We start from the raw sequence: 22,603 nt of genomic DNA, 5'->3' as shown, positions 1-22,603 counted from the left end.
CACAATACATTTATAACAATATAGTATTTGTAAGACAACATATTAGTCTTTATAAACAAAAAGTGGATATAAACAGTCGACTTACAAGAAATGGTCATAAATTAGTGGCATCTGCATATCGTCTGCGAAAGGTGCAGCTTTTATAATATGATTCCTAAGGTAATTTTGGACCTACCAATACATAAGTTTAAAAAATGTGTTAAAACACATTTATTACAGCGAGGTTATTATACAATTGATGAATTTCTTAAAGACAAGGTTGCTTGGAAGCATCCGGCTCCGCTTTCATCTCTCACAAGATAGAAAAATGAATTTTGAAATGTAAAATGTAAATTGTTAATGTTGGAAAAGAGCAACTGCTGAGTTTCTTGCCGGCTTCTTCTCGGTAGAATCCGCCTTCCGAACCGGTGGTAGAGGCACTACACACAGACAGACTTGACGTTTCAAAAGTGCTTATATTAGGCCTACTTGAAATAAATGAATTTTGAATTAGAATTTTTTTTTAATTTAAAGAATAAAATAGATACAATAGTTGACATCCAGTCCCCTGACAGCCAGTCCCCCTGCTTACTGAGTCCAAGGCTGTAGGGTCGATTCCAACAACTTGAAAATGTTTGTGTTATGAAAATCTATATCATTTGTATAATTTTTAAATCTTATTTATTGCACCACCTACCTCTTTTCTATGTTTTTTCCTTTTACGCCATTGGTTGCCTGGAAGAAATCGCTATGTAGCGATAAGGCCACCAAATTGTACTCTCTTGTTATGTATTTATATCTTTGTAACTACTTTTTTTTCTTTGGTGTACAATAAAAGTGTATTCATTCATTCATTCATTTGTTTTTATTGTCCTATATTTGAGACAACCTCTCTTGTCTTCTTGTTAAGTGGGTGTTTCTGGATATTATCCACGGCGGGATAATATCTCTCGCTTCTTTCATTAAGACTCAATGAGACAAAAAATCTATATATATAAAAGAAAGTTGTGTTAGTTACAACCATTTATAACTCAAGAACGGCTGGAACAATTTATATGATATTTGTTTTTTTTTTATTTCTCTTAGGATAAACTCAAATTCAAATTCAATATTTCTTTATTCATGTAGGCCTATCACAGGCACTTATGAAGCGTTCATAAATATATGTTTACATAACTGTAAGTGGATTTTTATAACTTCGTTCGCCAACTTAAACCTAAAGCTACGATAATAAGTATTAAAATATAACATTCTTAAATAAAATGATCCGCGGTACGAAGCTCTCCGGGACAGCTAGTAGTCTATAGATGAATATGTTAATTGCCACAGGCGGAGAGAGAGCGTAAAGAAAGAGAAGAAGCGGAGAAGAAGGAGAAGCTACGTCTCGAAGCGCAGAAGAAGGAACAAGAAGAACAACTTCGAAAGCAGAAAGAAGAACAGGTATGTTAAACACAGTTTTACGATCGTTATTTCTTTTTTTTTTTTAGGTACTTTTAGCGGTGTGCAATACAAGTTTATTCATTCATTCATTATTGTTATCTACCCAAAGGGGTTTTGGGCTTACTTTTCGTCTTAGCTTAGTTTATATATAATTTTAAATACTTTTCAATGCAGTCTTACTTAGTTTTCGACGCTCTTTCAATCTGCATTGTGTTCTTTAATATACAGTCTAACCTGGATAAGCGAGAGTTCAAGGGAGCACAATCTCATTCTCGCTTATAGAGGTTTCTCACTAACCTGAGTTTCTCGCTAATGCAGGTACATGGGTAGCATTTCTCTCTTATAGAGGTACGCAGCAATAACAAGACATATATTCATGCACTATGTAATTTTATTTTATTTAGAACTTATTTACATTTAAAAAAATCCGTGAATTTCGTTTGGGTTTCTGTTTTTGTATTTTGAATGTTTTTCTCTAACTCATAAATTTTGTCGAATATTGCTTGCTCGAATGTCGCTTATAGAGGTATAGATAAGTAGCAGTCTCACTTACGGAGGTCCGTGAGGGAAAAACGACTCTCTCTTACAAAGGTTTCTGTTTCTCGATAATAGAGATTTTGGGAGCTTAAAATCACGGGTCCTGGCTATTACTCTCACTTATAGAGTTTTCTCACTTATCCAGTTCTCACTTAACCAGGTTTGACTGTATATATTAAAAAAAAAAATTGTAAAATAAAATGTAAAAATGTTCATTTGGCAGGAAAAACGTGAAGCTGCCAGAAAAGAGATGGAGAGGCAGTGCCAACTCGAGTGGGAGAAGAAAAGGTGAGATTTTTTTGCATAAGCTTTCCATCATCATATAAACCCATTACCGGGCCACTATAGGGCACGGGTCTCCTCCCACAATGAGAAGGGGCTAGGGCCGAAGTCCACCACACTGGGCCAGTGCGGATTGGTGGACTTCACGCACCTTTGAGAACATAATGGAGAACTCTCAGGCATGCAGGTTTCCTCACGATGTTTTCCTTCACCGTTGAAGCAAGTGATATTTTGATTACTTAAAATCATTTACTTACATGTAAGAGTACATAAATACGAGATTTCATGATGATTGGTTGCTTAGTTAGGGCGCAGTGGCGTGCACTTCATACATGCACAAAAGCACAGCGTACCCTAAAATTTTTGTATAACTCATAAAGGGGAAGGGTTTTTCAATTTTATGCCATCTTCCTCCTTTATGCATACCCTGGTCATCAGTGGCGTGTATAGGGTTTTTCACCAGGGTATGCATAAAGAAGGAAATAGCATTGCTATTTGTGAAGAAGAATCCTAATTTATTAACATTAAATGAAATTTATTCAAACAGGAGGGGCAGACAATATCCTAAATATAAACTTTGGGTACCAGCTAAAAGGTTGGCTGCCTTCTCAAACAATTTATTTTGTATGGCTATTACTTTGTACAATAAACTTCCGGACTGTCACAAAAATCTACCACTAGTAAAATTCAAGCGAGCAATTTTTGATACTCTCAACAAAAAACACTATTATAGTGTAAAAGAATACCTAAGTGACAGCAATATACCTACTTAGTTAACTTTTATAACTGTATAACAACATTTGTAATTGTATTGTTTGCCTAATTAATTTAAAATGACATTATTACTTATTTCTGATTATTGTATTTTTATTCTTTAAATTGTAATGTAATTTATATTTTATTTTTTATTTTTATAAACATTTGCACACTGTCTGTGACAGTCGATTGTGAAGGTTCTGTTTAATGAAATGTGTTCTTGTTATGTACCCACAATTTGGCAAATAAATAAATATTATTATTAAATCAAAAAATTCTTCGCATTTATGAGTTATATCCAAAATTAAGGGCAGGCAGTGCTTTCGTGCATGTATGAAGTGCACGCCACTGCTGGTCAAAAACCCTGCGCACGCCACTGTTAGGGCGTAAAGGAAGGACAGACAAACAAACACACTTTCGCATTTATAATATTAGTACAATTTAATTATCAGTAATATAATAAATGATATATAAAGATTATAGAAATATGTATATCAAAGGCCATTTCGTTCATATTCAAAGTTGAAGCCAATTTTTCTCAGGACTAGGGAGCTTGAAGCCCTGCGCACCGAAGAGCAGACCAAGGTGCTGAGCCTGAAGTCCCGCAGCCAAGCCCTATCCGCGGAACTGAGCTCGGCGACCCTCCGCGCGGGAAACCTCGCCAAGCAGATCCGGGACACCAGGACTTCGGTGGCCGCCGCCAAGTGTACCATCGACTCCATGAGGTGAGTGGATCTCTTGATCTCATGACAGCAGATGTCTGTGTGTCAAAATTTATTCACTGGCTCTTAGACTACAAATTACTTAAATTTGCGTGAAAATATGGTCACTGTCTCTTAGACTACAAATGTCTAAATGTGTGTGAAGATATGATCACTGGCTCTTAGACTACAAATGTCTAAATGTGCGTGAAAATATGACCACTGGCTGTTAGAACTACAAATGTCTAAATGCGTGTGTAAATATGGTCACTGTTTCTTAGACTACAAATATCTAAATGTGCGTGAAAATATGATAACTGGGTCTTAGACTACAAATGTCTAAATGTGCGTGAAGACATGGTCAATGGCTCTTACACTACCAATTTCTAAATGAGCGTGAAAATATTACCAGAAAAGTGTTGCTCTGTTTATAGGCTATGGTTTTTGAGGACACATCATGTGGGACATTTCTACAGTATAGTCCAGGAGCCAGTGAACGGAATTACCTTTCTATTAATACTCTAAGATTGTATAGAAGCAGGAGTTACTTAGTAACTAAAAACTAACTCCTCCTAATAAACAATGAGGATTTACCTTAATTTGCTATACACCACGAATAACAGGAGAATCTGTACGTACGGTGCAATTGATATCTTCATTATCTTTACACCAGAAAGATCTTCCGCAAGATATTAAGAATTAAATAAAAAATATCCTAAGATAATACACACATCGCCATCTAGCCCCAAAGTAAGCGTATCTTGTGTTATGGGTACTGAGATGACTGATCAATAATTTTATGAATAACAAGCTGTCCCGGCGAACTTCGTACCGCGGTTTTTTTTTTTTTTATGAATGTTATATTTTAATACTTATCCTATTCCGGTCTAAGAGGAATCCGTTCTTGAGTTATAAATGTTGTAACTAACACAACTTTCTTTTATAAAAATAGATATACAGTCAAACCTGGGTTAGTGAGAACTGGATAAGTGAGAAAACTCTATAAGTGAGAGAAATAGCCAGGATCCGTCATTTTAAGCTCCCAAAACCTCTATTAGCGAGAAACAGAAACCTTTGTAAGAGACAGTCGTTTTTCCCTCACGGACCTCCGTAAGTGAGACTATTAATGAGTTAGAGTTAGAAAAGAAAATTTATGAGTTAGAGAAAAACATTCAAAATACAAAAACAGAAACCCAAACGAATGTGACGGATTTTTTTAAATGTAAATAAGTTCTAAATAAAATAAAATTACATAGTGCATGAATATATGTCTTGTTATTGCTGCGTACCTCTATAAGAGCGAAACGCTACCCATGTACCTGCATTAGCGAGAAACTCGGGTTAGTGAGAAACCTCTATAAGCGAGAATGAGATTGTGCTCCCTTGAACTCTCGCTTATCCAGGTTTGACTGTACATAAATACTTATAATAACCCATCAATCCGAACTAGGTCAGCGTTGTGGAATACGGCCTAAACCCACGTCATTCTGAGACCAGTGGCCCTGTGGCGGGCCGTTAACGGGTTCGTGGTGAAGATTTTTTTTTTTGCTCCAGATCGGATCGCGATACGAGCATGTCGGAAATGCAGCAGTTGAAAGCCAGGGTAAAGGAACTAAACGCCAAGCAAATAGCTCTAAACAAAGAAAAAGCCGAGCTCGACGCTAAGGCGAAGGCCTCCGAAGGCGCAGGCGAAGACGGGAAGCTGAGTATGATGGAAGTGACCCTCAAACAATTGAGGGATAAGGTAACTGTTTTTAAAACCCGACGCAAGAGCGACGCTGTGTCATATAAGTCTTACGCTTTTATAATATGATTCCTAAGGTAATTTTGGACCTACCAATGCATAAGTTTAAAGAATGTGAAAAACGCATTTATCACAGCGAGTTTATTATACAATTGATGAATTTCTTAATGACAAGGTTGCTTGGAAGCATCCGGCTCCGCTTTCATTTCTCACAAGATAGAAAAATGAATGTTAAAATATAAAATGTAAATTTTTGATGTTGGAAAAGAGCAACTGCTGAGTTTCTTGCCGGCTTCTTCTCGGTAGAGTCTGCCTTCCGAACCGGTGGTAGAGTCACTACACACGGACAGACTTGACGTTTCAAAAGTGCTTGTATTAGGCCTACTTGAAATAAATGAATTTTTTGAATTTAGGTCCAAAATTCATTTATTTGCTTAAATTATGACAATATATTATACATGTTTAGTCGCTCTACGACACGCAAATCTTAATTGACTATACATCCCTACTCAATTGCAAATATATTAAATATAATAAAAATTGTTATTATAAGAATGTCTAATGCACGCTATGATAGAACTATAAGGTGTATGTCATAAGCAAAAATAAGAAAAAAAGAAGTCTGAATTAATATTTCGTGGCAAAGAATTATTTTACAGAACAATAACACTTATCCACCAACCAGACGTGTAATTAAGCTTTGAACTTCAAGAACGGTAACTCTTTTATAGTTGTTTGTAACTTATTATAAATCATTATCATACAATTATAACAACTTTTGGAACAGAGCGTCTGGGTGTCTGTCTGTGGCAGCGTAGCTCCCGTACGTATGGACCGATTTTGTTTTTTTTTTAAAAAAGGTTCAGAACTCCTTTGTGAAGTTGAATGTACGCTTTTACATTATGATTGAAGATAAAGTTGCCTGGAAGATACGCTACTAAGCGATAAGGCCGCCTTTTGTATGCTGTTTCTTTTTTATTCTTCTGTATTTTTTTGTTTGCAAATAAATGACGGCCGATTGGCGCAGTTTGCAGCGACACTGCTTTCTGAGTCCAAGGCCGTGGGTTCGATTCCCACAACTGGAAAATGTTTGTGTTATGAGCATGAATGTTTTTCAGTGTCTGGGTGTTTATATGTATATAATAAGTATATATGTATTATATTCATAAAAATATTCAACAGTTATCTCAGTACCCGTAACACAAGCTACGCTTACTTTGGGGCTAGATGGCGATGTGTGTATTGTCGTAGTATATTTATTTATATTTATTTATTTAAGGAGTATAAAGAAAATAAATAAATTAATTCCTAACCTACCGATGCATACATTAAAAAAAATGTTTAAAAACATATCTAATACAGCGAGGTTACTTACTATACATTTGATGAATTTCTAATGACAAGGTAGATTGGAAGCGGCCCGCCTCGCTCTCATCTCCCGCAAGATAGAAGAGTGATTGTAAATGTTGACGTTAGAAAAGAGCAACTCCTTTTCTTTACGGGAGTTTCTTGCCGGCTCTCTCTCGGTAGAAACCGCCTTCCGAACCGGTGGTAGAGTCACTACATACAGACATACTGGACGTTTCAAAAGTTTTTATATTAGGCCTACTTGAAATAAATGAATTTTGAATAAAAATTGTAATTATAGGAATGTTACTTTGATAGAATTATAAGGTGTATTGGTCATTGTTATTTAATAAGGTGCATTTTTCATAATCAAATATAAGAAAAAAAAAAAAAAGTTTGAATATCGTGGTCATTATCAAAAATAGCGAAAAAAAAAAGTCTGAATATCGTGTCGCAGGTGGACACCGCCAAGGCTGTGGTGGAAAGCAAGAAGGCAGACCTGGAAGCCAACAAGGCCCAGCTCGCCGAGATGACCGAGACTGTTACCCAGCTGAGTGAGAAGTGCGAGACAGTTTGGAAACTGTACGAGCAGAGAAGGGACGAGTACACCAAGAACAGGTCCACTGCTCCAGCGGATTCTGCTTGGCAGGCTGGTGAGTTACTTCAAAAACTCCTTGAAATACTAATAGTGAATCTAAAAAATAAAAAAAAATACTAATAATAACTGATAAATTGACACTCGTGGCAGGCTGGTGAGTTACTTCAAAAACTCCTTAAAATACTAATAATAAATCTAAAAAATGAAAATAAATAAAAATACTAATAATAACTGATAAATTGACACTCGTGGCAGGCTGGTGAGTTACTTCAAAAACTCCTTAAAATACTAATAATAAATCTAAAAAATGAAAATAAATAAAAATACTAATAATAACTGATAAATTGACACTCGTGGCAGGCTGGTGAGCTACTTCAAAAACTCCTTAAAATACTAATAATAAATCTAAAAAATGAAAATAAATAAAAATACTAATAATAACTGATAAATTGACACTCGTGGCAGGCTGGTGAGTTACTTCAAAAACTCTTTAAAATACCAATAATAAATCTAAAAAATAAAAATAAATAAAAATACTAATAATAACTGATAAATTGACACTCGTGGCAGGCTGGTGAGCTACTTCAAAAACTCCTTAAAATACTAATAATAAATCTAAAAAATGAAAATAAATAAAAATACTAATAATAACTGATAAATTGACACTCGTGGCAGGCTGGTGAGTTACTTCAAAAACTCCTTAAAATACTAATAATAAATCTAAAAAATGAAAATAAATAAAAATACTAATAATAACTGATAAATTGACACTCGTGGCAGGCTGGTGAGTTACTTCAAAAACTCCTTAAAATACTAATAATAAATCTAAAAAATAAAAATAAATAAAAATACTAATAATAACTGATAAATTGACACTCGTGGCAGGCTGGTGAGCTACTTCAAAAACTCCTTAAAATACGGCCGATTGGCGGTATCGATTTCGATTCCCACAACTGGAAAATGTTTGTGTGATGAATATGAATGTGTTTCAGTTTCTGGGTGTTTATCTCTATATAGTATTTATGTATATTATTCATAAAAATATTCATCCGTCATCTTAGTACCCATAACACAAGCTACGCTGAGTTTGGAACTAGATGGCGATGTCTGTATTGTCTTAGTATATTTATTTTTATATTTAACTGTTCTAAGAACATCCCCTCCACTTCCTAAATTTCTCTCCAAGCAAGGGACTAGTGACAGTTACCTGAAAACCCCCCCTGCATCCAAGACTTCTCCCTTAAGCAATGAGTTATATTAGAAGCAGTGGCGTGCACAGGGTTTTTGACCAGGGTATGCATAAAGCAGGTACATGGCACAAAATGGAAAAAAATCCCCTCCAAAACGAGTTATATAAAATAATTTGGGTATGCTGTGCTTTTCTGCATGTATGAAGTGCACGCCACTGATAAGAAGCCTCCCCCTAAAAGGAAGCAAGATATATGAGTCGAGAACAGGCGAACATTCCAGAAACAGCTGTTTCTGGTTATTCCAAAAAAACTCCTTAAAGCAAACTCTTTCAACTGTCCTTCCAGCATCTTCTTTTCCAGGGGCTAGTGTCCGCGTCTTACTTTGAACCCCTCTCTCCCCGAATTGTTTGGGGGGGGGTTTCGTCCCCAACCCGCTGCTATCTAAGACTTCTATATGATTTATAAGCGGATACTAAATTGGTGTATATTTTATTTCTATTTGTACTAATTTTAGGTATCAAGTGAACTGTTGGGGCCTTAATAAATAAAATATAATAACTTAAAGCTAAATAAATATATAAGAACTAGCGGACCCCAGCGCCATCTGTCGGGCTGATTTGTGTATCTAAACCATCCAGGGTGCCACCCAAACGCATACCAAAAAATTCATTTAAATCGGTCCAGCCGTTTAGGAGGAGTTCAGTGACTTACACACGCACACAAGAAATATATATATAAAGATATGTCAACTTAAACATTAATATTATTACGATTCACAATAATTTAATTAATCAGTTAAAGAATTAAGATTTAACTAAAGATTTTATTTAAACTAAGATTTTTCGTGGTTAATCAACATTTTTAAAATATAGTTCAACGGGTACATACCACGATAATGTTTTTGGATTTATCCTGGTTTTACTCGTTGAACTGTATTTCAGACAACTGTATTTCAAGATATAATTAAGATGTTATATCATTTATATAAGGTCTTAGCATCATCACATTTAAAGAGGTCTTCTACGTCATAAAAACAATTATAAATATGCGAAAGGTGCAGAAGTCATTTGTGGGATTGAGTGTACGCTTTTATAATATGATTCCTAAGGTAATTTTGGACCTACCGATGCATAAGTTTAAAGAATGTGTTAAAACACATTTATTACAGCGAGGTTATTATACAATTGACGAGTTTCTTAATGACAAGGTTGCTTGGAAGCATCCTGCTCCGCTTTCATCTCTCACAAGATGTTAAAAATGAATGTTAAAATGTAAAATGTAAATTTTTGATGTTGGAAAAGAGCAACTGCTGAGTTTCTTGCCGGCTTCTTCTCGGTAGAATCTGCCTTCCGAACCGGTGGTAGAGTCACTACACACGGACAGACTTGACGTTTCAAAAGTGCTTGTATTAGGCCTACTTGAAGTAAATGAATTTTGAATTTTGAATTTTTATGAATAAGCCTATGTCTTAGATTTTTCTTATCTCTCCTTTCAGATGCAGAGTGGGGTACGTCAGATGATACTTGGGCGGAACCGCCCGCTACTGAAAATGCTTGGGGAGACGCGCCTTCCACTAATGGTGACTATAATTAAATCATCAGCATTTGAAACCATACATTTATATATGTATCCCAATCCCTACTAATATTATAAATGTCAATGTAAGTTAGTTTGTTTGGCACGGTTACACGCAAAAACTACTTAACCGATCCTCATGAAACTTTGTACACATTCTTGGAAGTGTTAGAAGTAATATAGAATACTTTTTATCCCGACATTAAGCTCGGTTCCTTTGGGAGAGAGGGTGAAACTTAAAGTGTTTGACGATTTTACACCATAACTCCGACAAATTATAACCGATTTAAATATTTATTTTTGTACTGTAGAGGTTATAATATGTGTTTAATTTTGCCCAAACTGTGGTTGGAGATAGAGGACAGAACTCCTCAGCGGACAGCAGCAAACCCCTTATTTAAGGCTTAGCGATACTGAATATTTTTTTTTAGCTCTACAGCTAAATTGAATGCCACATCAAAAAGCAAAATCAAACGCAGACGAAGTCGCGGGCAACAGCTAGTATTTTATATTAATTTATTACGTTTGTTTATTTAAATTATCTATGTATTTGTATCTATACATTTTGGTATTTATGTATGTATATCTATCAACACTCTTGCCACTATCCCGTTCTCTTGCTGTGTATCCTATCAACAAAGGTTGCCTGTAAGAGATCGCTTGCAGCAATAAGGCCGCCTTTGCATGTCTACATCCTTACTGTTTCTTTGCCTGTATGTTATACGTGCAATAAAGTGTTTCTTCTCTCCCAGTACAGAGCATGGGTCTCCTCCCACAGTAAGAAGGGGTTAAGGCCGTAGTCCACCACGCTGGCCCAGTGCGGTTTGTTGGGCTTCACACACCTTTCCATAATGGCGAACTCTCAGGCATGCAGGTTTCCTCACGATGTTTTCCCTCACCGTTGAAACTTAGAAAAGTTAGAGGGGACTCGAACTCCGTCCCCACGAAAGTGAAGCCGAAATTCCAACCACTGGGCTATCGGCGATTGTATTAGTGTAATTTGTGTTAATCGTGCCTTTTTTATTACACGTAAAAGTTAGCCTTTGACTGCAATCTCACCTGGTGGTGAGTGATGATGCAGTCTGAGATGGTGGCGGACTAAGCTGTTATGATATGGCAGTTATTTTAACTTACACTCCTAAGCGCTTTGCGGTTAGTCTTTGTCGGTAGCGCAGGAACTAGCCACGGCCGAAGCCTCCCACAAGGCTAAAAATTGTATAATTGAAATTTATTTTATTTATTTATTTATTTAAACAACTTTATTGCATAATAAAGGAAACACACACAGGAAAACTTACACTAACATAAATTATATGCAAAAGGCGGCCTTAACACTAAAAGTGATCTCTTCCAGGCTACCTTAACTATTGGAATAAGGCAATGAGAGACGGAAAATCGCAATTATATATTAAAAAATATATATATAATATACATAAATAATTAAATAAACAATAAACGATAAAAAAGCTTGCGTGTAAACAATTGCTCTAACCAGGTTGCTTCTTAAATATTATCTAATGACAATGTGAGATGGTGATAACAAAAAGAACACCCGGCTAAGTTTGTTGTGGGCTTCTACTTAGACCAGGGCGGGATTGGAACCCTCGTAGCTTTAGTTTTAAGTTTACGATTGTAGTTATCGCCATCACTTGAGTAGTGATGGCGATAACTGCGATAACATTTTGTATATAATAACGCATCAAAAGTGCCATCTTGTGCCTATTTGAATAAAGAAATATTTTGACTTTGACTTTGAATAAAATAATAAATGTAATAATATAATATATATAAATATAATATATATTAATACACATACATTTACATTTTATACATATTAAATATATACATATTAACATGTTTATAGTGACGAATAGTGCCTCCTTACACGACAATGTATTTTTCGTTTACAGCCGCAGAAGTGGTGTCGACCACCGCAGCGGTGGCCACTTCCACGCCAAAGTGGCGTTGCGTTTACGAGTTCTCAGCGAGGACAGTTGATGAGCTGAGTCTACAGCCGGGTGATTTGGTCAGTATCTCAATTTCTATACTAATACTATAAATGTGAATTTATTTATGGGGGTACCTGGTACTAAGATGATACCCACATATATGAAATATCGTTTATATTAGATCTTACACAAATCAACAATTTAAACATAACCACGCGGCGTGGTGTGCGAGTTACCGCGATGCGTACGCGCATGGTGCCTACGACAGGGTCCCGAACGCACTGGCGAATCCCGACAGCCGAAAGAACTCGAGCTACCACGAAAACTCCCGAATACCTGCGGCGCGGCGTTCCGCCACATATTTGTATGTTGGCTCCATAGAGTAGACCTTTGCCCAGGCTTCAGACCCATAGAGTAAACCTTTGCCCAGCTGTGGACAGTGGCGTGCACGTCATACATGCACAAAAGCACTGCATACCCAAATTATTTTATATAACTCGTATTGTGGATATTGTTTGTATGATGAACATGAATGTTTCTCAGTGTCTGGGTGTTCATCTGTATATTATAAGTATTTATGTGTATTATTCATTAAAAATATTCATCCGTCATCTTAGTACCCATAACACAAGCTACAGGTAAGATTGAAGCGCCAACAAGTTGTGATGGCATTGAGACTGCGTGCTGGACATGTTCCCCTAAACAAATTTGGATATCTTATGAAAAGGGTCAGTTCACCTAAGTGTGAAATTTGTAGTATAGACGAAGATGTCTTGCATTTGTTGGGGGAGTGTGTTCGGAATAGGCCAATGCTGTGAATTACACAATCTGTCTTAATTCAATAAAAACTGTAACAGGTGAGCGAGGCGACCGCACCACGTGGTGACGCGGAACCCGGTTGGAAATGGGGTACTGCCAGGGGTAAGTAACATTTTAAAAGTATATATTTTTTTTCTTTTCCCCCTAAAGCTACGTTAGGGGACGTTACGTTAGGGGTAGCGGCGTGCATACAGGGTATGCACTAAAACGGAAGATGATACGAGTTATAACAAAATTAAAGGTACGAATTGTAAAAAGCCTACCCTTAAGTTTTTATAACTTTTATTGGAGCTTTGTGCATGATGTGTAGGATGCAGCCGGCGAGAGAATGAGATAGGACACATGTGTTCAATGCATGTGTTTGCGCCTGCGTATTAGAAAGTTTTAGTATAAGTGTGTTGATTGTTGATGAATTTCTATTTGTGTCAATATTTTCATCTCCTTGATAAACTAATTTAAAAAAATGCACTGCACTACGGAGTTATATTGCATTGCTTTGTGTTATAATAATTATTGAAGGGAAATTAGAACCGTTGTGATTTTAAACTCGATGTAACGCAATGCTTCACGATCAAGAAAGACAGATTTATAGACGACACATGTATGGGAGGGAATGAGATAGAACACATTATACATTTTGTTTCCTATTTAAGTTACCAAGGAAACCGAATAATATCTAGACAGAGAAACGAACACATAAATGTATGGGACAGAGTGAGATAGAAGACATTATATATTTTTTTAACTATTCCAGTTACCATGGAAACTAAATAATAAACATTACATTTATCCTAATAGTTCTGATACTCTACATCCACCTCAATCTCTCGTAGGCTACTTTTAAGAAGTTACACTTCCGCCGTGTGTGAATAAATTGCACAGGATTTTTAAATTACCCTTTCATAAGGTTTTCATCTTTATTCAGCTAAATAAACTCTTTTTGTGTGTGTTTCGACAATCGTTCTTAAGGAGTTAACTCCAGTCGTGCGTCGGAGCTGACAAACACTTTTTTATTCATCAGTCATCTTAGTACCCACAACACAAGCTACTTTTTTTTTATTTGCCCGCTTTGTGCTAGTATGCACGCCACTGGCTTGCGGGTGCCGAGATAAATAGTACGACAGTACTTCCCCGGACGTGCTCTGTCACAAAAAGGTCTATTACAAAACTGTTTTTTTTATATTCCACTACAAATTAGCCCTTGACTGCAATCTCACCTGGTGAGAGATGATGCAGTCTCAGATGGTAGCGGGCTAACCTGTTAGGGAGTATGGTAGTCATACCCCTTATCGGTTTAAACGCGACATCGCACCGGAACACTTAATCGCTTAGCGGCACTCCTTTCTCGGTAGGGTGCTAACTAGCCACGGCCAAAACCTCCCGCCAGACCTGACCAGGGCATATTCAGAAATTATAAATTCCCAAATTACCCGTGATTTTGAGTGGGAACTTAAAGAGGTCGTCGAATCCTGCCCGTCGTCGTGCCGTGGTATTTCTTTATATTTTCCCAGTTTATTCTGGCACTCCTTAAATCATATATATAGCGGTAGAGCTATTTGTGACGGAGTTCGTCCGGGGGGGTTGATAATCAGGTAGTTTTGCAGATCATACCACGTACCAGACTACCTTTTAGCCATTCATTATACCCTGGTACTTCTTAGCGAGAAACAATGCCCTGGTATTATCAGTAGAGCGTTTTGTGACAAAGCTGGGGGGGGGGGGGGGGGAAATGATAAATCCTCATCCTATCCTCTGATAAATCCTCAATTTGCCTCTGCCGGAAACCGATCCCGGAGCTTTCTACTTAAATTCACAGCGCTCACCGTTGCGCTAGGGAGGTCGTCTGTAATATCAAAATTTAAAATGTAAATTGTTGATATTGGATAAGAGCAACTGCTGAGTTTCTTGCCGGCTTCTTCTCTGTAGAGTCTGCCTTCCGAACCGGTGGTAGAGTACACACAGTACACACAGACATACTTGACGTTTGACGTGACTTGACGTTTCAAAAGTGCTTATATTAGACGTAGTTTGAATCAATGAATTTTGAATCTTTGAATTTGTTTCATGAAATTGATGAATTTTGAATTTGTTTGATGAAATTAATGAATTTTGAATTTGTTTCATGAAATTAATGAATCTTTGAATTTGTTTGATGAAATTGATGAATTTTGAATTTGTTTGATGAAATTAATGAATTTTGAATTTGTTTGCTAAAAGCTTTGTTTAACGCAGGACAATCTGGGTGGTTCCCGGAGTCATACGTCGAGGATATAAATGCGATGCAAGCTTACGCGGAAGTCATCGAGCCCCTGGAGACAAAAACGCAACTTGAAGGTATAGCATTCGTTATATCGACCAATTACCGGCCCACTATAGGGCATGGGTCTCCTCCCACAATGAGAAGGGGTTAAGGCCCACCACGCTGGCCCAGTGCGGATTGGTGGACTCCACACACCTTTGAGAACATTATGTACAACTCTTAGGCATGCAGGTTTCACGATGTTTTCCCTCACCGTTGAAGCAAGTGATATTTTAATTACTTAAAACGCACATAACTCAGAAAAGTTAGAGATTCGTTATAAATAATAAACTTAATTAGAGTATTTACTTTCATTTGATACTCATATTGAGGAAGTCGTAACTCGCCATTTTGTGATGGCGGCCATCTTGGGTTTGAAATTTGTCATAGTCTATAGTACTTATTTGTTTTATTCCACTACGAGTTAACCCATGATTGCAATCTCACCTGGTGGTAAGTATATTTTTTTTTTTTTTTTAATATATAAACAAGTGCTTGACTGCAATCACACCTGATGGTAAATGATGATGCAGCCTAAGATGAAGCGCGCTTGCCTAGAAGATGCCTATTCACTCTTGATTTGAAGGTACCCAGATTATAGGTATCAGGGAAGACGGAAGATGGCATTCCAGGCCTTTGCGGTGCGGATCAGAAAGGAAGAAGCAAAACGCTTCGTTACGTGTTGATGGTATTTCTACCACGTAACGGTGCAGATTCTTTCGGTGCCTCGCAGTTCGATGGTAGAAAGGAGATAGGAGAGAGAGATAGGAGGGAGATAAAAAATATGGCTCTCTATGTTTCATCTCTGTTACTACTCTTTTCTTTGGTGTACAATAAAAGTGTACATCATTAATTCAACAGTTGGGGAGCTACGATGTCACAGTCATACGCACACACACACCGACACACATAAACGCACATCAAACTTACAACCCGTCGTTTTTGCGTCAGGATTCCATCTAGTGACAATAATGCTCCCAGTTTTGTAACCAGATTGCGCTGTTTCCTTATCAAAAGTTATCTACGATTTGTATGGAATCTAAATTACGCCATCTAGTGACAATAATGCTCCCAGTTTTGTAACCAGATTGCGCTGTTTCCTTATCAAAAGCTATCTACGATTTGTATGGAATCTAAGTTGCGCCATCTAGTGACAATAGTGCTCACAGTTTTGTAACCAGATTGCGCTGTTTCCTTATCAAAAGTTATCTACTATTTTTATAGAATCTAAATGGCGCCATCTAGTGACAATAATACAATTATTTTACAGGTATAGCGGAGGTACCTGAGGCGGAGATAACGAACGATTTAGGTGGAGCCATGCCTGCTGTTGGTGAGTTATGTTTGTCTGTTTGTATGTTACACTATGTTGCTTGATATATGTCTGCGAAAAATAGTTTCTAACCATGGATCAGTTAACAAAGCTCAGAGTCACTCAGCGGTAGACTGGAGTAGGTATGTAAAGTTGATCTACCAAATATCTCTTCAGTACATATGTTATCCTGGTAGCTATTTTAATTTTTTTTTTCTTAACTTCGCCCTATACTGCAATCCCTCCTGGTGGTAAGTGATGGTGCAGTCGAAGAATGTAGCGGGCCGACCTGTTGGGTTTCTCCGCGACATCGTACCGGAACGCTAAGTCGCTTAGCGGCACGTCTTTGTCGGTAGGGTGGTAACTAGCTACGACCAAAGCCTCTTCAGAGCTAACCCAGAGAAAACTTATGTGATAGCCGAGAAGACGGATTTATTTTGTTGCACTCTGAGTGAACTCACAAATATAGCGATTTGGATTTTATCATATACACTATAGTTATATATATTATTAAAATTTACATAACATGCTGCATTGTCGTATTAGGATAACTTTTTCCTGTAATGACAAAAATGTAAGATGGGAATAAATAAATAAATAAATAAATATTCCCAAATTGCATGTGTCGGGAATCGAATCCGGGACCTCCAAGTTAAAACAGCTGCGCAAGCGATGTCGTCAAAACAAAGCTCTTGTATAAATATATCTAAATGATCCAAAGTCAAAAGTCAAAGTCAAAAAAATCTTTGATGGTGTTTATTTCAAGTACGGACCATAGATGGCACTTACGATGCGTACATTGCATGAGAAATGTGCACATAATATTGAGATGATGGCGATAACCATATTCGTAAACATCCAAAAAAACTTTTATAAATTTTAAAATGCATATAAAAATTTCGGAACCGACAGGAATTGAACCTGCGACTCTCGGGCAATCGCGGCCTGAGCGCTTACTCCAATTAAGCTACGGCTCTCCTACCGTCGATGCCGAAATTAGTATATGCCTTTCACATCAATATTATAGCGACGAAAAAGTAGATCGAAAACTGCACCGTTTCCTACTAGATGACGCTACAGTCCAAGTCAAAGTTAAAATTTATAAAATTGATAATTCCTCCATGTGTAGTTAAGAACAATAATAAACTAATAAAAATAATAAAATTCCAAAAAAAACTTTAAAGAACAAAAGGGATAATGGGACAGGCATATGCTGTCGTGTTAGATAAAAGTCTCAAAAAAAAAAAAAAAAATTATTATTTTCCTAGAAGTGCCAATTTTGTCGTGAAATATATTGAATTGAATTATATTGAATTTCAATTGTAATTCAATTTATTCTAACTTTAATTAATAACGGTTTTTTTTTCTTTATTAATTTTGAATGTGTGTCTGAGTGTCTTTTATATTTATTTTATGTTAACCTCTCAATTTTGTGTATGGGTGCCCGACCTGAAATAAAATTGAATTGAATTTTTTTTTTTTTTTTATTTCTTTATAGTTATCTATATATATAAAAATGACACTCCGGAACGGCTGGACCGATATGACTTATTTAGATCTTGAAATATACGTGGATGTCCAGGGTAGGTTTAAACGGTGTGTTTGGCACCCAATTGGTCTTACACAGCTTTACCAATTTGGATGAAATTTTGTGTGTGTATTCCAGTTGGGACCTGGATGGTTGGAAAATAAATAGCGCTCGGTAGGTGGCGCTGTTTTATTGGGCATGATGTCGTATGCCGGGTCCGCTAGTAAAAAAAAAAAAACCTCATTCCGCGTGCGTCTGTCCAATGTTTCCGTGGTCCACAGAGGGTGGTGATTTCTACATAGCCGCGTACCCGTACGTGTCATCGGAGCCAGGAGACCTGACCTTCGAGGCTGGTGAGAGGATCGAGGTGATGAGGCGCGACGGAGACTGGTGGACCGGCCGGATTGGGATTCGGTAGGTACCAGCCGACCACATAAATGGTCGTTTCTTACCGTGGTCCTTATTACGAGATTTTAACAACTCCTCGATTCACCATTCCGACCCGTTACCGGCCCACAGGGCACGGGTCTCCTCCCACATTGAGAAGGGGTTAAGGTAGTCCACCACGCTGGCCCAGTGCGGATTGGTGGACTCCACACACCTTTGAGAACATTATGTAGAACTCTCAGGCGTGCAGGTTTCCTCACGATGTTTTCCTTCACCGTTGAAACGGGTGATATTTTAATTACTTAAAACGCACATAACTTAGAAAAGTTAGAGCTGGGATTCGAACTCGGGCCCCCGAAAGTTAACTCGAGCTCCTATCCAATACGCTATCACCGCTTCGAATTATATTACCCTCATCTTCTTTATTATATATATATAAAATGTGGGTATGTTCCGTATAGGCTCCAAAACGGCTGGACCGATTTAAATGAAACTCTCAGGGAATCTCCGGATTGACCTGGCGAGTAATCCTGTAAAGTTTGGTGACGATCGGAGCACTCCTATTTTTGAACTGTCAAATACAGCTTTTATTTACTATGATGATATTCTATTGTTGGGTGTACATGGCTGTAGATAATGATCTTCACCCGCTCGAGAAGAAAATAGAAGAGAATGAATACGGAGAGAAATAAATGATTTAATATATTATGAGACTTAAATTAAATATTTAATGATGTAAGTTTATTGTTTAAATAAAATAAAGCAAAATCTAGCCAGGCGAAGCGGGCTGGGTACGCTAGTGTCGTATAAAAATCAAAGTTGACCTACAGAAAGTACCAGGATAGCATATGTGTTGAGAAGATATTTCGATTAAAAATAATGTGCTAGTCACCTTTATATATAAAAGAAAGTTGTGTTAGTTACACCATTTATAACTCAAGAACGGCTGGACCAATTTTTATGATATTTGATTTTTTGGGTTCCTCTTAGACCGGAATAGGATAATGAGTATTGAAATATAACATTCATTAAAAAAAAAATGATCCGCGGTACGAAGTTCGCCGGGACAGCTAGTCTATACTATATATCACTTTCTTCAACGGTGAAGGAAAAAATGTTCTCAAAGGTGTGAGGAGTCCACCAATCCGCACTGGGCCAGCGTGGTGGACTACCTTAACCCCTTCTCATTGTTAGAGCAGACCCGTGCCCTGTGGGCCGGTAACGGGTCGATATGATGATGCAATATACAGCCATCTATCCGTAAGATATCCAAAATTAAAAAAAAAAACATTTGTTTCAAGTAGGCCTAATATAAGCACTTTTGAAACGTCAAGTCTGTCTGTGTGTAGTGCCTCTACCACCGGTTCGGAAGGCAGATTCTACCAAGAAGAAGCCGGCAAGAAACTCAGCAGTTGCTCTTTTCCAATATCAACAATTTACATTTTACATTTTAAAATTCATTTTTCTATCTTGTGAGAGATGAAAGCGGAGCCGGATGCTTCCAAGCAACCTTGTCATTAAGAAATTCATCAATTGTATAATAAACTCGCTGTGATAAATGCGTTTTTCACATTCTTTAAACTTATGCATTGGTAGGTCCAAAATCACCTTAGGAATCATATTATAAAAGCGTACACTCAATCCCACAAATGACTTCTGCAGCTTTCGCAGACGATATGCAGATGTCACTAATTTATGACCAATTTCCAGCTACAGAAGGTAAAATTTTTTGTGTTCATATATTAAATAAATTATTTTCAGTACTGGCATATTCCCATCGAACTACGTAACCAAAGACGCCACCACAAGTGGCGATGTGATGTCCAGTATACCCGAGGCCCGCGAACCGCCGGCCGAAACGCAGGACGCAGCGTTTACGCAACCGCAAACGCAATCGCAACCGCAGCTCGAACCGCAACCCGAAGCTGTACAGGTACAGGTGAGGACGACGTTTAAGTTATCGCAAGTTTCTTATTTTGCATTACGATCTCAAAAAACACACACACAAAATAATATTACATATTAACACACACGATTCATCTAAAAAGATACCTAGCATCGATATCTTCCATGACTCACCCACAGCTTTTAGAAAAAAACTCACCGAACACTTATCGGTGAGTTAAATTTTGTGTTAAAATTTATTTTTTTTTTGCAAATTAAGTTTATATGACGCTTTGTCAATGCTATGTGCACTTGTCATTGACGTGCATATCAGTCCATGTGTTTGTGTGTGTGCTATGTTTAAAAAACGTGTAATATGCATGTTGTTAGTGCTCTTAAATAGATAAATAAATAAATAAACACACACACAGCCTATTTTACATTCCAGTGTTAACACACACACAGTAAATAAACTGGCTGTTATAAGTTTTGTCGACCTTCCTGGCGCAACGGTGAGCGCTGTGAATTTAAGTAGGAGGTCCCGGGTCGATTGTCAGCGGGGGCAAATTTTTTTTATATTCCACTACAAGTTAGCCCTTGACTGCAATCTCACCTGGTGGTAAGTGATGATGCAATTCAAGATGGTAGCGGGCCAACCTGTTAGGGAGTATGGTAGTCACACCCCTAATCGGTTTCTACGCGACATCGCACCGGAACACTAAATTTGGGAATTTCTGAATACCCTCTGGTCTGGTCTGGTGAAAGGCTTTGGCCGTGGCTAGTTACCACCCTACCGACAAACACGTGCCGCTAAGCGATTTAGTGTTCCGGTGCGATGTCGCGTAGAAACCGATTAGGGGTATGACTACCATACTCCCTAACAGGTTGGCCCGCTACCATCTTGGATTGCATCATCACTTACCACCAGGTGAGATTGCAGTCAAGGGCTAACTTGTAGTGGAATAAAAGAAAAAAAATAACACTAAGAGACATACATTATGTTTTATGATATTGGACGGTTTCTTCTCGGAAGAATCTACCCTCCGAACCGGTGGTAGAGTCACTACAAACAGACAAGTACACGAGAAAAAGTACTTGAAATTAATTTCGAATTTTTAAAAAAATAATAATAAATATACTACGACAATACACACATAGGCCATCTAGCCCCAAAGTAAGCGTAGCTTGTGTCTGATAAATATTTGTATGAGTAATATACATAAATACTTAGAATATACATATAAACACCCAGACACTGAAAAATATTCACGCTCATCACACAAACATTTCCCAGTTGTGGGAATCGAACCCACGGCCTTGGGCTCAGAAAGCAGGGTCGCTGCAAACTGCGCCAATCGGCCGCCATGATTTTGGGTTTGGATGATTAGATATTTTCATTTAGCTTACTGTTCAGCAGTAAAGTTTATAACCACAGGGGATTAAACAGGTGGTAAAAGTTCATAATGGATTTCTGAACTCATGTTATGTCCATGAATGTTCTTTGTATTATAAGTTCAGAAAATCTGCAAATGTAACACCTGCGTATCTGCATATCTATGCAATACTTTTGGAGGTACGAGAGAACAGATAATGTACGTAAAAACAAAGTAACGCACACACACACACAAACAACTATTTACGAAACATTTCCGAATTCGAGTAAAATCAATGAAATTTATTTTTTTAATATAACAAAAATGGTTTGAAGTTATTTAATTTTTAATTTAATAATTCAGATATTTTACAAATATAAACAGCTATTTATAAAATATCTATATAATAACTTACCTTTCAAAATTTGCAACATATATACTCAATTATTCAACTTACCTATCAAAAGATGCAACAAGACAAATCAAGTGTACTGCACTCCCAGCCAGCGTCAGAGCGCTGCGGTACCTCGCCGCCATACCACGCGGAACTTGTACAGGTAAGCACTCATTTTACAGGTAAACTCACTAATTTGCTCATATTAAGTACAGGTAAATTCTATAATTCGAACGCATTTTACGCTAATCTGTTTCACTGATCATTGCATTTCGAAGTTTAGGCACAATTTAAGTACTTACTTTTCCGATATCATGCGACCGAGTATTTTAAGTTGATTCTTGTCATAGAACTTACTGCGATTCGACTTGACAATACGCGTTGCATTGTGTTTTAGGCTGCCTTTCCAACAGAAATAAGCGAGTACGTGTTGCTTCATTTTTATAGAAAATTTGCAAAATATTCTAATTTCTATAATACTTGCGCGATTTTATACACATCCCTGTGCC

The 22,603-nt window shown here is 37.3% G+C and overlaps 1 protein-coding gene across 10 annotated transcripts in view; it reads left to right on the top strand.

The window, feature by feature from the left end:
* The window catches only part of LOC120635658 (intersectin-2), a 46,877-nt gene that overhangs the window by 14,734 nt on the left and 9,540 nt on the right, over positions 1–22,603 (top strand). For 5 of the 10 annotated variants that reach the window (XM_039906730.1, XM_039906728.1, XM_039906733.1 and 2 more), the window contains 13 exons: positions 1,309–1,419; positions 2,180–2,244; positions 3,537–3,719; positions 5,250–5,439; positions 7,244–7,439; positions 10,070–10,153; positions 12,060–12,175; positions 12,956–13,019; positions 15,150–15,251; positions 16,487–16,549; positions 18,338–18,470; positions 20,205–20,382; positions 22,168–22,257. In XM_039906730.1, coding sequence (XP_039762664.1) covers positions 1,309–1,419; positions 2,180–2,244; positions 3,537–3,719; positions 5,250–5,439; positions 7,244–7,439; positions 10,070–10,153; positions 12,060–12,175; positions 12,956–13,019; positions 15,150–15,251; positions 16,487–16,549; positions 18,338–18,470; positions 20,205–20,382; positions 22,168–22,257 — 1,575 coding nt within the window. The remainder of the gene's footprint in view (positions 1–1,308; positions 1,420–2,179; positions 2,245–3,536; positions 3,720–5,249; positions 5,440–7,243; positions 7,440–10,069; positions 10,154–12,059; positions 12,176–12,955; positions 13,020–15,149; positions 15,252–16,486; positions 16,550–18,337; positions 18,471–20,204; positions 20,383–22,167; positions 22,258–22,603) is intronic. The other 5 variants (XM_039906736.1, XM_039906735.1, XM_039906729.1 and 2 more) reach the window with 4 other exon arrangements.

The sequence above is a fragment of the Pararge aegeria genome, chromosome 27, assembly GCF_905163445.1.
Source record: "Pararge aegeria chromosome 27, ilParAegt1.1, whole genome shotgun sequence".
Taxonomy (NCBI): Eukaryota; Metazoa; Arthropoda; class Insecta; order Lepidoptera; family Nymphalidae; genus Pararge; species Pararge aegeria.
Note: the sequence above shows the minus strand (reverse complement) of the source record. Positions and strands in the feature narration are given on the sequence as shown.